Genomic DNA, 16,531 nt, shown 5'->3' on the forward strand with positions numbered 1-16,531 from the left:
GAAAATGAAAACATGAATTTGGAAAGATATATGCACCCTTATGTTCATTACAGCATTATTTGTAAATAGCTTGGCTACTTGTAAATAGCCAAGATATGGAAGCAACCTAAGTGCCCATGAATAGATGAATAGATATAGAAGATGTGGTATATATATACAATGGGATGTTACTCAGCCATAATAAAGAATGAAATCTTGCCATTTGTGACAACATGGATGGACCTAGAAGGTATAATTCTAAGTGAAAAAAATCAGACAAAGACAAATCCTGTATGATTTAACTTATATGTGAAATTTAAAAACAAAAAACAAATGAACAAACATAACTAAACAGAATCAGAGTTATAGATACAGAGAACAAACAGATGGTGGCCAAAAGGGAGAAGAAGTGGGGGCTTGAGAGAAATAGGTGAGGGAGATTAAGAGGTACAAACTTCCAGTTGCAAAATAAATAATTCATGAGTATGAAGTGTACAGTGTAGGAGATATAATCAATAACTATTTAATATCTTAGTATGGTGACATATCATAACTAGAGTTATCATGATGATCATTTTGAAATGTCCAGAAATATTGAATCACTATGTTGTGTACCTGGAACTAATGTCATGCTGTAGGTCAATTATACTTGAAAAATAAACAATGTATTAAAATACTAATAACATATGCATTTACAATCACATGGCTTACATGTGAATATATTTAAGTCAACAGATATTAAGTACAGGCTCAATATCAGTGGGGAGAGGAGAGAGGAGCATTGAAAATATATAATATTACTGACATCTATGGGTATATTCAAGAGCCATTAGAAATATGAAACTATGGAAACATTACATGCATTATGGGATGCCTGAAATTAATCCAGGTTTTAAAAATTCTGGATTAGTCTACAATGCATTTGGAATAAATAGTCTGAAAAGGACTAAAAAAGAAATATTTACTATTTAACAAACCATGAAAGGATAAAAAAAAGTCTAGCTATAATTTGTTACTTATTTGGAGGTTTATGTAAATGAATCAGATTATAAAAACCTCTAAAACATCTAAAAATTAAATACATTCTACAAAGAGCTAAATTTATTTCTTTATTTTTTTAACATCTTTATTGGAGTATAATTGCTTTACAATGGTGTGTTAGTTTCTGCTTTATAACAAAATGAATCAGTTATACATATACATATGTCCCCATATCTCTTTCCTCTTGCGTCTCCTTCCCTCCCACCCTCCCTATCCCACCCCTCTAGGTGGTCACAAAGCGCTGAGCTGATCTCCCTGTGCTATGCGTCTGCTTTCCACTAGCTATCTATTTTACATTTGGTAGTGTATATATGTCCATACCACTCCCTCACTTCGTCCCAGTTTACCCTTCCCCTTCCCCCTGTATCCTCAAGTCCATTCTCTAGTAGGTCTGTGTCTTTATTCTCATCTTGCCCCTAGGTTCTTCATGACCTTTTTTTTTTTTTTTTTAGATTCCATATATATGTGTTAGCATACGGTATTTGTTTTTCTCTTTCTGACTTACTTCACTCTGTATGACAGACTCTAACTCCATCCACCTCACTACAAATACCTCCATTTCGTTTCTTTTTATGGCTGAGTAATATTCCATTGTATATATGTGCCACATCTTCTTTATCCATTCATCTGTCAATGGACACTTAGGTTGCTTCCATGTCCTGGCTATTGTAAAAAGAGCTGCAATGAACATTTTGGTACATGACTCTTTTTGAATTATGGTTTTCTCAGGGTATATGCCCAGTAGTGGGATTGCTGGGTCGTATGGTAGTTCTATTTGTAGTTTTTTAAGGAACCTCCATACTGTTCTCCATAGTGGCCGTATCAATTTACATTCCCACCATGAGTGCAAAAGGGTTCCCTTTTCTCCACACCCTCTCCAGCTTTTATTGTTTGTAGATTTTTTGATGATGGCCATTCTGACTGGTGTGAGATGATATCTCATTGTAGTTTTGATTTGCATTTCTCTAATGATTAATGATGTTGAGCATTCTTTCATGTGTTTGTTGGCAATCTGTATATCTTCTTAAGAGAAATGTCTATTTAGGTCTTCTGCCCATTTTTGGATTGGGTTGTTTGTTTTTTTGATATTGAGCTGCATGGGCCGCTTGTAAATTTTGGAGATTAATTCTTTGTCAGTTGCTTCATTTGCAATTATTTTCTCCCATTCTGAGGGTTGTTTTTTGTTCTTGTTTATGGTTTCCTTTGCTGTGCAAAAGCTTTTAAGTTTCATTAGGTCCCATTTGTTTATTTTTGTTTTTATTTCCATTTCTCTAGGAGGTGAGTCAAAAAGGATCTTGCTGTGATTTATTTCTGAGATCACTAGGAAACATATACACCAAATCAGTTTTTATGAAGTAATCAGAAATTATTATTCTTTAGTGTCCACAGTGAAAAAGGATAGTTAGATTTTTTAAAGTTTACAAGTGCTTTTTATTTTTATTTACTTTTATTTTTTAAACGAACCTTTTATTTTAGAACAGATTTATATTTACAGAAAAATTGCAGAGATACTGCACAGAGTACCATAAATCTCACACCCAATATCACTTATTCTTAATATCTTAGTATGTCTATTTGTTATAATTAATGAACCACTATAGATACATTATTATTAAGCAAAGTCCATAGTTTATACAAATTTGCTTAGTTTTTCCATAATATCCTTTTTTTAAAATGGAAATAAAATTGACCTACAACACTATGTTCATTCCAGGTGCACAAAACAGTGCTTTGATATATCTATACATCACAAAATGATCACCATATGAGTCTAGTAACCATTTGTCATCATAAAAAGTTATTATAGTATTATTGACTCTATTCCTCATGCTGTATATTTCATTCCTGTGACTCATTTTGAAACTGGACCTCTTAATCTTTCTCACCTATTTTACTCATCTCCAACCCTCCCACTCCGACAACCACCTGTTTATTCTCTTTATCTATGATTCTGAAATTTTTCTTTCTCTGTTTGACATTTCAGTTAACATAATACCCTCTAAGTCCATCTATATTGTTGCAAATGGCAAGATTTCATCCTTTTTAAATGGTTGAGTAATATCCCATTGTGTACGTATATGCCACATCTTCTTTATCCCTTCATTTATTGATATATGCTTAAGTGGCTTCCATATCTTGGCTATTGTAAATAATGCTGCAATGAGCAATGGGGTGTATATGTCTTTTCAAATTATTGTTTTTGTTTTCTTTAGAAAAATACCCAGAGGTGGAATTGCTGGATCACATGGTAATCCTATTTTTAATTTTTTGAGGAAACTCCATAATGTTTTTCACAGTGGCTGCACCAATTTACATTCCCACCAACAGTGTATGAGGGCTCCCTTTTCTCCACCTTCTCACCAACATTTGTTATTTGTTGTCTTTTTGATAACAGCCATTCTGACAGGTATGAGGTGATTTTTTTGTGTGTTTTAAAAAAATTTATTTATTTTATTTATTTATTTTTGGCTGTGTTGGGTCATTGCTGCACACGGGCTTTCTCTAGTGGTGGTGAGCAGGAGCTAATCTTCATTGCAGTGCGTGGGCTTCTCATTGCAGTGGCTTCTCTTGTTGCGGAGCATGGGCTCTATGCACCTGGGTTTCAGTGGTTGTGGGTCACGGGCTCTAGAGCATAGGCTCAGTAGTTGTGACACAAGGGCTTAGTTGCTCCGTGGCATGCAGGATCTTTCTGGACCAGGGCTCGAACCCAGGTCCCCTGCATTGGCAGGCAGATTCTCAACCACTGAGCCACCAGGGAAGCCCCTTGTTGTGTTTTGATATGCATTACCCTGATGATTAGTGATATTGAGTATATTTTCATGTATCTGCTGGTCATCTGTATGTCTTCTTTGGAAAAATGTGTATGCAGGTCCTCGGTTCATTTTTTAATAGGGTTATTTGGTGTTTATTTGATGTTGAGTTGTATGAGTTCTTTGTATATATTGAATTTTAACCCTCTATCATTAACCACTATTATCATTTGCAAGTATCTTTCCCCATTTATCAGTAGGCTGCCTTTTCATTTTATTGATATGTACAAAAGTTTTTTAGTTTGATGTAGTACCACTTGTTTATTTTTGCTTTTGTTGCCGTTGCCTAAGGGGACATATCCAAAAACATATTGCTAAGACTTATGTCAAAGAGCATACTACCTGTGTTTTCTTCTAGGAGATTTATGGTGTCAGGTATTACATTTAAATTTTTAATCTATTTTGAGTTTACTTTCGTATATGATGTGAGAAAGTAGTCCAGTTTAATTCTTTTGCATGTAGCTGTCCAGTTTTTCCAACCCATTGTATAGTCTTGCCTCCTTTGCCATAAATTAGTTTAACATATAAGTGTGGGTTTATTTCTGGGTTCTCTGTTCTGCTCCATTGATCTATGTGCCTGGTTTTTTGCCAGTACCATACTGTTTTGGTTATTGTAGCTTTGTAGTATAGTTTGAAACCAGGGAGCATGATACCTGCAGCTTTGATCTTTTTCTTATCAAGATTGCTTTGGTTATTTGGGGTCTTTGTGTTTCCATTCAAATTTTAGAATTATTTGTTCTAGTTCTGTGAATATCATTGGTATTTTGATAGGGATTGCAGTGAATCTGTAGATTGCCTTGGGGAGTTTGTTCATTCTAATAATGTTAATTCTTCCAATCCATGGGACAACATATCTTTCCATTTGTTCATGTCATCTTCAATTTCTTTCATCAATGCCTTATAGTTTTCCAAGTATAAGTCTTTTAACTCCTTGGTTAGATTTATTCTTAGGTATTTTATTCTTTTTGATGTGACTGTAAATGGAATTGTTTTCTTAATTTCTTTTTCTGATAGTTCATTATTTGTATATAGAAATGTGACAGATTTATGTATATTAATTTTGTTTCCTTCAACTTTACTGAATTCCTTTGTTAGTTCTAATGTTTTTTTGGTGACATCTTTAGTATTTTCTATGTTTAGTATCATGTCATCTGCAAAGAGTGACAGTTTTACTACTTCCTTTCCAATTTGAATTTTTAAATTTCTTTTTCTTGTCTGATTGCTAGGGCTTCCAATACTACGTAATAAAAGTGGCGAGAGCGGTCATGCTTGTCTTGTTCCTGATCTTAGAGAAAAGTATTTTCTGCTTGATGAGTATGATGGTCATATATGGCCTTTATTATGTTGAGGTATGTTCTCTCTCTGCTCATTTTGTTGAGAGCTTTTAGCATAAATGGATATTTAATTTTGTCAAAAGTTGTTTCTACATCTATTGAGATGATCATATGATTTTTATTATCCAATTTGTTAATGAGGTGTACCACATTGATTGATCTGTGAGCACTGAAACATACTTCATCCTTTGGAAATAATCCTGCTTGATCATGGTGTATTATCCTTTTAATGAATTGTTGAATTTGGTCTGCTAATATTTTCTTGAGAATTTTAAAACCTATGTTCAAAATTGGCCTGTCTGTGTGTGTGTGTGTGTGTGTGTGTATGTGTGTGATATTTTTGTCCTGTTTTGGCATCAGGGTGATGCTGGCCTTGAGGACTGAGTTTGGAAGCATTCCTTCCTCTTTAATTTTTTGGAGTAGTTTGAAAGGATAGGTGTTAACTCTTCTTTAAATGTTGTGTAGAATCTTCCTTTGAAGCCATCTGTTCTTTTGTTTGTTGGGAGGTTTTTGATTACTGATTCAAGTTCATTACTAGTAATTGGTCTATTCCTATTTTCTATTTCTTCCTGATTCAGTCTTGGAAAATTGTTTGTTTCTGGGAATTTATCCATTTATTCTAGGTTGCCCTTTTCTTTGGGCATATGATTGTAGTAGTCTATTATAATCCTTTGTATTCCTATAGTGCTATTTGTAACTTTTGTTTCATCTCTGATTTTATATTTGGGCCCTCTTTCTCTTTTGCTTGGGGAGTCTGGATAAAGTGTTACCAATATTGCTTATCTTTTCAAAGAAACACTTCTTAGTTTCATTGATCTTTTCTATTGCTTTTTTAAGTTTCTATTTCATTTATTTCTGCTCTGATCCTTATTATTTGTTTCCTTCTGCTATGTTTGGGTGTTGTTTGCTCTTCTTTTTCTAGTTCCTTTAGGTGTAAGGTTAGGTTGTTTATTTGTCATTTTCTTGTTCCCTGAGGTAGGATTGTATCGCTACAAGCTTCTCTCTTTGGACTGCTTTTGCTGCATCTCATAGATTTTGGGTCATTGTGTTTCTGTTTTCATTTGTCCCCAAGAATTTTAAATTTTCTTTTCAATATCTTCAGTGACCCATTGGTTGTTTAGTGGCATATTATTTAACCTCTATGTATTTGTGGTTTTTTGCAGTTTTTTTTTTGTAATTTATTTCTAGTCTCATAGTGTTGTGGTTGGAATAGATGCTTGATATGATTTCAATTTTCTTGAATTTACTGAGATTTTTTTGTGGCCCAGCATGTGATCTATCCTGGAGAATGCTCCAGGTCCATTTGAAAGGAATGTGTATTCTGCTGCTTTTGGATGGAATGTGCTACACATACATATTATGTTCGTCTGATCTAACGTGTCATTTAAGAGCAGTGTTTCTATATTGATTTTCTGTCTGGATTACCAATTCACTGATGTAAGTAGGGTGTTAAAGCCCCTACTATCATTGTGTTACTGTGAATTTCTCCCTTAATGTCTGTTAATATTTGCTTTATGTACTTAGGTGTTCCTATGTTGGGTGCATATATATTTAGAATAGACTATCTTGTAAAATTGATCCCTTTATCATTATATAATTCTTTTCTTTGTCCTTCTTACAGTCTTTGTTTTGAAGTCTATTTTGTCTAAGCATTTCTGCCTCAGCTTTCTTTTCCTTTCCATTTCTTTGAATACCATTTTCAATCTCATCACTTTCAGTCTGTGTGTGTCTTTAGTACTGAAGTGAGTCTTTTATAGGCAGCATATATATGGGTCTTGTTTTTGCATCAATTTAGCCACTCTATGTGTTATGATCAGAGCACCTAGTTCATTAATAAAGTAATTATTGATATGTACTTGTTGCCAATTTTTTAATGTTTTGGGGGATTTTGTAGTTTTTGTTTGTTTCATTCCTCCTCTTTTGTTCTCTTCCTTTTTAACTTGATGACTATATTTACTATATATTTTCCTTCAGTGATGAGATTTTTCGTTTTGGAATTTTCACATTTCTAGTTGTGGTAATTTATTTTCTGCTCAGAGAAATCCCTTTAATATTTCTTGTAAAGCCAGTTTAGTCATGCTGAACTCTAACTTTTTGCTTGTCTGTAAAATTTTGATCTCTTCTTCAAATCTGATTGGTCATTTTTCCAGGTAGAATACTCTTGGTTATAGGTTTTTCCCTTTCATAATTTTAAATATATCATGCCACTCCCTATTCTCTGCAAAGTTTCTGCTGAAAAGTCATCTCATGGTCTAATGGGAGCTCCCTTGTACATAAGTTGTTGCTTTTCCCTTGCTAATTTTAATACTCTTTCTTTATCTTTGCTGTAGATAGTTGCTCTGTAAATAGTTTAAATTTTGGTGTACCCATGGGAGAAGGTGAATTCAGGGTTTTCTTACTCCACTAATTTAGCTGGTTAGATTTTCAATTGCTATTGATGTTAGATATCAAATAGCATTTCTATTCAATTTATTAAATATTTAGTTTTGAGAGCCATTTGTTACTGAAGAGGAAGGTACAAAGCTTTGTTGAGGATTAGTTGACCATAGGTGTGTGGGTTTATTTCTGAGCTCCCTATTCTGTTCCATTGATCTATATGCCTGTTTTTGTGCCAATACCATGCTGTTTTGATTGCTGTAGATTTATAATATTGTTTGAAGTCTGGGAGCGTTCTGCCTCTAGCTGTGTTCTTTTTTGTCAGGATTGCTTTGGCAATTTTGGGCCTTTTGTAGTTCCATATAAAGTTTAGGATTATTTGCTCTAGTTCTTTGGAAAATGTCATGGGTAATTTGATAAGGATTGCATTAAATCTGCAGATTGCTTTGGGTAGTATGGCCATTTTAACAATATTAATTTTCCAATCCAAGAGCACAGGATAACTTTCCATTCTTTGAATCATCTTCAGTTTCCTTTATCTACATTTTACATTTCTCAGTGTATGTCTTTCACCTCCTTGGTTCAGTTTATTCCTTAGTTTTTGTTTTGTTTTGGTTTTTTTGATGTGATTTTTAAAGGAATTTATTTTTTTTACTTTCTCTTTCTGATATTTCATTGTTTGTGTAAAGAAATGCTATAGCTTTCTGTATATTGATTGTATATCCTGTCACCTTGCTGAATTCATTTATCAGTTCTAGTATTTTTTGTATGGAGTCTTCAAGGTTTTCTATATGTAGTATCATGTCATCTGCATATAATGACAGCTTTACCTCTTCCTTTTCAATTTGAATACGTTTTATTTCTTTTTCTTGTCTGATTGCTGTGACTAGGACTTCCACTACAATGTTGAATAGAAGTGGTGAGAGTGGGCATCCTTGCCTTGTTCCAGATTTTAGCAGGAAGACTTACAGCCTTTTCACTGTTGAGTATTATGTTGGCTGTGGATTTGTCATAAATGGTTTTTACTATGTTGAGATATGTTCCCTCTATACCCACTTTGGTAAGAAATTTTATCATGAATGGAAGTTGAATTGTATCAATATTTAAATTCTTTTGCTATTCAATTCCCTTTCAGAAAGTTTGCACAAATTTGCAGTCTCAAAAGTAGTATGTCAGTGCTTGTTTTCAACATAGTTAAGAAAACACCCATTTATATTATCATGAAACATTTTCAGAGACCTCGGATTGTCTTTAGATTTAGTCTTCTTGGTGTTACTCTAATAATTTATTTTTATTTTTCATTTTTATGTACTCAGTTGACCCTCGAATAATGTAGGAGATAATCTCGCTGTACTTTATAGTCGGCCCCATATCTGTGGTTCCTGTGCATCTACAGATTCAATCAGCCACAGACCATGGAGCATGGCAGTATTTATAACCCTGTGTAAGTGGACTCTCTCACTTTAAACCCACATTGTTCAAGGGTCAGTGTCCTCTTCCAGGGTTGTAATTTCTTATTTAATTATGAACCAGGGGTGTTTTGGGCAGTCACATTCATGTGTTCTGTCAAGAGCTGATTAAATGGCTACAGTATAATATTAACTGTGTCATGATTGTGACAAAAATATAAATTATCTGTGTGAAAATGATGCAATAGTTTAAAAAAGTCTACAGTATGTTATTATGAAATCATGTGCAGTATGATTACAGCTGTATAATATATTAAAGGAAGGATTAGAAAATATTATACCCAGTGGATGCTGTTGTGTATAGTATTGATTAGTTATTGTTTTTTATCTTTCCTATTTCAAAGCAACTCTATATAGTTGTGCTGCTGTTTTTTAATGATTAAATGATCAATGCAAACTAAAATATCGTGAGCCCAATTCAGTCTACTCTCAGTACATCTACCGTTTATCCTTCCAGTCATAAAAAGTTCAAGGGAGTGAAAGTAGATAAATAAATAGATTTTCCATCATTTCTGTAATATTAATAATGTGTTCATCACCACCTAGTTCCAAATAGTACTTACAATGATTAGTAAGAAAAGTAAAATACTGTAAAATAATAAAATTCAGCCATGAGTGCACCAAAAAAAAAAAAAAAAAAAGACAAAACTAAACTGCAGGGGGAACATAAATGGAGGTAGGAATGAGGCTAATCAGAAGCATACATTTTGGAACCGGAAAACACCTGGTATGCGGGCCATATGCCTATTTCAGATTTTCCAATAGCCAGAACAAAAAGCACATCACATCCGTGGGATTAACAGAGCACAAATAAACTCAATACCATCCAGGTATTTAATTCTTCAAATGAAGATGTAAAGTTCCAAGATGAGACCTTTGATCCTCAGAACCCTTCTCCGGAGAGTGCTGTGGAAGGGGATGGACACACCTTCCATGTACTCTCTGAGGGCCTGGCTGTCTTGTTCTTAGTGGTCACACCCTGGCTCAGCTCGGCTAGAGCAGTTCTTGAGGTCAGTGTGACCAGGTGTGGGGTGACAGCCGTCTGCTGGCCTGACACAGATTTTTCTCTGTACTCCAGGGATGGATAGCGTGCATGTAAAGAAAAGGTTGCATGCCGTACTTTGTGGCAATTTTTTACTTTTGTTACCCTCGGTCAAACAGTCGATGTTTGTTAGGAGAATGCACTTCCTGGGATGTCTGGAATACACAGACTATATTTACCACTTAAATAGAGACCCTTTGGCCTTGAAAGACAGACACTGGAGCTGGGGCAGTGATGAGAGCTGAGGAGGTGAGGAGCCCAGACTAGGATTGTTCCCACAGGCAGGGCAGCCCATGTCCACGTGCTGACAGGTCCCAGGAGTGTCGATGGGAAGGGCAGCCATGCCTGTCAGGGAGTAATTTAGATCCTCCCTCAGGCACAGACTGAAGGGGATGAAATCTCCTGTATACTGCACCATCAACAGAAACGTTACCAAGCATTGTCTTAAGGTGACAACCAAACCCTCATCTTGACTACAACAGTTTCAACAAAGCACTCTTAGAATGCCTCACTTCAGTTGTTACAATTTTCTAGTGGGCCCTCTAAAATAAACTATTTGTGAATTACAGCTCTGAGTTATTAGGGTGGTTATTATTTATAGTCCAGTTAAAAGATGGGGAAGTATCTGCTAAAAGAAACTGTTTTCTTTTTTGAGATTTCTAGCTTGTGGCCTATTTATGCCACTTTCAGATTGTGATTTTAAATCTTCTGATCTGCCTAAGGTTGAAAGCTTGTATCTGTTTTCTTTAATAGGAAAAAATGATCCATTTCAACAAAAATCAAAACAGACCTTAAGAATTTAAGGCAGTGGAGTAGTGCCGGGGAGAAGTGTTCCTGTTTTAACTCATATAAAACTATGGTGTAATTTGTTAAAAGACAACTTTTTTTTTTTTTGACAACTTTTATTGGTATTGACCTTTGTTGTTCCTTAATACTCATTGTGTGTCTGTTACGTATACAGAATAAAACTGGGGGAAAACAAGGGGTATAGGATGTGGTTGGTGACTGGTGGCAGGAAGCTTGCACATCTTACTTGGGAAAATAATAAATACATTTCAGAAATGTTAAACAGAAATACAACAGGGAAAAAGACATACATGGGTGGTTGAGGAAATGCGACAGGGCAGTTGTTAATTGAATTCAAAACTTAGTGACAATCAGCACAAATGTCAAGGGAACTATGCCTGCTACAGTTTGCTCACCTAGCTTCTCAAAATAAAGCGAATATTTAGTGCTGGTTCTGTGGAGGTGTTCTGTACATATGATGACAATATTTAATTCCTCTAAAAAGGAGTTTTCAAAATAAAGGAAATGTGTGATTATTCTAATCAAACATAGATTAAATAAATCAAAACAAGTAGTAGTCGTGGTGGTTATACTTGAATCACAGTATGTAGTTTTCATAGCTCTTTCCACATAGTGTTTGCCCCGCCTCACTCCAGTCCTGTGAAAAACACAAGAGAAGCCAGTTTTCCTGAATTACCAGTGAGAACACTGAGGCCTCATAAAGTTATGAGATTTGTCTGCGGTAGAGCACTGATTATATCCTAGGAGTTTTGTCTGCTCCATATTTTTCTTTATATGGTATAGTTGTGAATAGGTTTAGATATAATGGATCACTTGATACATTTGTTTTCCATTTGAGGCACAAAAAGTACCCCTCTGGTACCTTGTTAATAAGCAAATGAAGAACACATTAATAGTAGGGGATGTTAACACCCCACTTTCAACAACGGACAGATCATTCAAAATGAAAATAAATAAGGAAACACAAACTTTAAATGATACATTAAACAAGATAGAATTAATTGATATCTATAGGACATTCCATCTAAAAACAACAGAATACACTTTCTTCTCAAGTGCTCATGGAACATTCTCCAGGATATATCATATCCTGGGTCACAAATCAAGCCTTGATAAATTTAAGAAAATTGAAATCATATCAAGTATCTTTTCTGACCACAATGCTATGAGACTAGAAATCAATTACAGGAAAAAATCAGAAAAACACAAATACATGGAGGCTAAACAATACACTATTTAAATAAAGGAAATGTGTGATCACTGAAGAAATCAAAGAGGAAATCAAAAAATATCTAGAAACAAATGACAATGAAAACATGATGACCCAAAACCTCTGGGATACAGCAAAAGCAGTTCTAAGAGGGAAGTTTACAGCAATACAACCTTACCTCAAGAAACAAGAAACATCTCAAATAAACAACCTAAGCTTACACCTAAAGTAATTAGAGAAAGAAGAAAAAAACAAACAAACCCAAAGTTAGCCAAAGGAAAGATCATAAAGATCAGATCAGAAATAAATGAAAAAGAAATGAGGGAAATGATAGCAAAGATCAATACAACTAAAAGCTGGTTCTTTGAGAAGATAAACAAAATCGATAAACCATTAGCCAAACTCATCAAGAAAAAAAGGGAGAAGACTCAAATCAATAGAATTAGAAATGAAAAGGAGAAGTAACAACTGATATTGCAGAAATACAAAGGATCATGAGGGATTACTACAAGCAACTATATGCCAATAAAATGGACAACCTGGAAGAAATGGACAAATTCTTAGAAAGGAACAATGTTCTGAGACTGAACCAGGAAGAAATAGAAAATATAAACAGACCAATCACAAGCACTGAAATTGAAACTGTGATTAAAAATCTTCCAACAAAAAGCCCAGGACCAGAGGGCTTCACAGGTGAATTCTATCAAACATTTAGAAAAGACCTAACACTTATCCTTCTCAAACTCTTCCAAAATATTGCAGAGGGAGGAACACTCCCCAACTCATTCTATGAGGCCACCATCATCCTGATACCAAAACCAGACAAAGATGTCACAAAGAAAGAAAACAACAGGCCAATATCACTGGTGGACATAGATGCAAAAATCCTCAACAAAACACTAGCAAACAGAATCCAACAGCACGTTAAAAGGATCATACACCATGTTCAAGTGGGGTTTATCCCAGGAAAGCAAGGATTCTTCAATACATACAAATCAATCAATGTGATACACCATATTAACAAATTGAAGAATAAAAATCATATGATTATCTCAATAGATGCAGGAAAAGCTTTTGACAAAATTCAACACCCATTTATGATAAAACCCTCCAGAAAATAGACATAGAAGGAACTTATCTCAACATAATAAAGTCCATATATGGCAAACCCACAGCCATATTGTTCTCAATGGTGAAAAACTGAAACCATTTCCACTAAGATCAGGAACAAGACAAGGTTACCCACTCTCACCACTATTATTCAACATAGTTTTGGAAGTTTTAGCCACAGCAATCAGAGAAGAAAAAGATATAAAAGGAAACCAAATTGGAAAAGAAGAAGTAAAGCTGTCACTCTTTGCAGATGACATAATATTATACATAGAGAATTCTAAAGATGCTACCAGAAAACTACTAGAGCTAATCAATTTATTTGGTAAAGCAGCAGGATACAAAATTAATGCACAAAAATCTCTTGCATTCCTATACACAAATGATGAAAATTCTGAAAGAGAAATTATGGAAACACTCCCATTGACCACTGCAACAAAAAGAATAAAATACCTAGGAATAAACCTACCTAGGGAGACAAAAGACCTGTATGCAGAAAACTATAAGACACTGATGAAAGAAAGATGATACAAACAGTTGGAGAGATATACCATGTTCTTGGATTGGAAGAATCAACATTGTGAAAATGACTATACTACCCAAAGTAATCTACAGATTCAATTCAATCCCTATCGAACTACCAATGGCATTTTTCACAGAACTAGAACAAAAAATTTCACCATTTGTATGGAAACACAAAAGACCCTGAATAGCCAAAGCAATCTTGAGAAAGAAAAACGGAGCTGGAGGAATCAGGCTCCCTGACTTCAGACTATACTACAAAGCTACAGTAATCAAGACAGTATGGTCCTGGCACAAAAACAGAAATATAGATCAATGGAACAGGATAGAAAGCCCAGAGGTAAACCCACGCACATATGGTCACCTTATTTTTGATAAAAGAAGCAAGAATATACAGTGGAGAAAAGACAGCCTTTTCAATAAGTGGTGCTGGGAAAACTGGACAGCTACACATGAAAGAATGAAATTAGAACACTCCCTAACACCATGCACAAAAATACACTCAAAATGAATTAAACACCTAAATATAAGGCCAGACAGGATAAAACTCTAGAGCAAAACATAGGCAGAACACTTTACTACATAAATCACAGCAAGATCCTTTTTGACCCACCTCCTAGAGAAATGGAAGTAAAAACAAAAATAACAAATGAGACCTAATGAAGTTTAAAAGCTTTTGCAGAGCAAAGAAACCGTAAACAAGACAAAAAGACAACCCTTGGAATGGGAAAAAATATTTTCAAATGAAGCAACTTACCAACGTTTAATCTTCAAAATTTACAAGCAGCACATCAGCTCAATATCAAAAAACAAGCAACCCAATCCAAAAATGGGCAGAAGACCTAAATAGACATTTGTCCAAAGAAGATATACAGATTGCCAACAAACACATGAAAGGATGCTCAATATCAGTAATCATTAGAGAAATGCTAATCAGAACTACAATGGGGTATCACCTCACACCAGTCAGAATGGCCATCATCAAAAAGTCTACAAGCAATAAATGCTGGAGAGGGCGTGGAGAAAAGGGAACCCTCTTGCACTGTTGGTGGGAATGTAAATTGATACAGCCACTATGGAGAATGGTATGGAGGTTCCTTAAAAAACTAAGAAGAACTATCATATGACCCAGTAATCCCACTACTGGACATATACCCCGAGAAAACCATAATTCAAAGAGTCATGTACCACAATGTTCATTGCAGCATTATTTACAATAGCCAGGCCATGGAAGCAACCTAAGTGTCCATCAACAGATGAATGGGTAAAGAAGATGTGGCACATATATACAATGGAATATTACTTAGCCATAAAGAGAAACGAAATTGAGTTATTTGTAGTGAGGTGGATGGAGTTAGAGTCTGTCATACAGAGTGAAGTAAGTCAGGAGGAGAAAAACAAATTCCAATATATATGCTAACACATATATATGGAATCTAAAAATTAAAAAAATGGTTATGAAGAACCTTGGGGCAGGACGGGAATAAAGATTCAGACCTACTAGAGAATGGACTTGATGACACTGGGAGGGGGATGGGTAAGCTGGGACGAAGTGAGAGAGTGGCATGGACTTATATATATTACCAAATTAAAATATATATCTTGTGGGAAGCAGCCACATAGCACAGGCAGATCAGCTCCGTGCTTTGTGAGCACATAGAGGGGTGGGATAGGGAGGGTGGGAGAGAGAGGCAAGAGGGAAGAGATATGGGAACATATGTATAGCTGATTCACTTTGTTATAAAGCAAAAACTAACACACCATTGTAAAGCAATTATACTGCAATAAAGATGTTAAAAAAAAAAGCAAGTGTAGAAAATGAGATTCCCCAGCTCCAGCTGCTGTTCATGTTGACAAACCAACTCTTTTGTTTTTTCTTTTCATGTGACAAATGCGTCAGTTCAGTAGATATTAAGTGGCTTTTATGGAGTCTTAACATTGTGAAGTGCTCAGGGAGATTTACAGGACTTGTGTACACACCTCATATCCTGAAGGAGTTCAGGCAGTTGAGGGGTGACAACCTACACTCAGGACCATGTTCAGCCACTGATTTGGATCACGTGCTGGTAGCTGTCAACATGAGGGGTGGCCAGCCTGTCGGCACTGTGACTTTGGAGTGGGGAGGGGACACCCCAGCTAGACTTAATCATCGGTTAGATTCCATGGGTGGGGAGGTGAAGTGGGGCCTTCTAGTGGAGTGGAGCTTGATTTAGGAAACTCGGGGAGATGAATCTGGGGGGGTGAATGGGAGGAATATAGAAAAACTTAAGCGACAGTTCAAAGAGTTGACATCTGATTCTGTAGATGTTAAAGAGCCATGAAAAAGCTTTGTGGTTGCTTTTCTGCTCATGGAGCCACACGGTGAAGGAGAGGTTTTGTCATCACAGGGCTGTAACGTATTCCAGTCCTGGGGTGGGGCTGATAGACTGCAGGACTGGCCAGGCTGTTCTGGCTTTTGCAGAGTGCTTGTACCAAACTTCGTTTTTCAGTGAGTGATGAAATCCTGAGTGCAACCATTTGTCCCCCTAGCTGCTGGTTCTGCCTCTTTTATATGGAGCAGATGAAGTCCGAGGCTGAATGGGTTTACTATTAGGATGATGACGCTAAGTCAGAGTTCCCCTTTTAGGGAACATACATCTCGCTCCCCTGGCAGCGAGTGCTTGACTGCTCCTTACGTGGAAGGTTCAGGTGATGTGGACATGAGGACGGCAGGATTCTGTGCCGAGTGGTTGCTGACAGCCTAGGAGCTGCTTCCTAGACCAGCACTGGATGCAGCACCATCAGCGCATTGAGCGTTGACATCGCCACTTGCTCACGTCTTACCTTGTTCT

The 16,531-nt window shown here is 35.8% G+C and overlaps 1 protein-coding gene across 1 annotated transcript in view; it reads left to right on the plus strand.

The window, feature by feature from the left end:
* Window positions 1-16,297: 16,297 nt before the first annotated feature.
* Window positions 16,298-16,531, plus strand: part of LOC118905043 (formin-2-like) — a 44,058-nt gene continuing 43,824 nt past the window's right edge. The window contains exon 1 of the mRNA XM_036871240.1: window positions 16,298-16,408. Within this exon, the coding sequence (XP_036727135.1) occupies window positions 16,298-16,408 (111 nt within the window). The remainder of the gene's footprint in view (window positions 16,409-16,531) is intronic.

This window comes from Balaenoptera musculus, chromosome 12 (assembly GCF_009873245.2).
Source record: "Balaenoptera musculus isolate JJ_BM4_2016_0621 chromosome 12, mBalMus1.pri.v3, whole genome shotgun sequence".
Classification (NCBI taxonomy): Eukaryota; Metazoa; Chordata; class Mammalia; order Artiodactyla; family Balaenopteridae; genus Balaenoptera; species Balaenoptera musculus.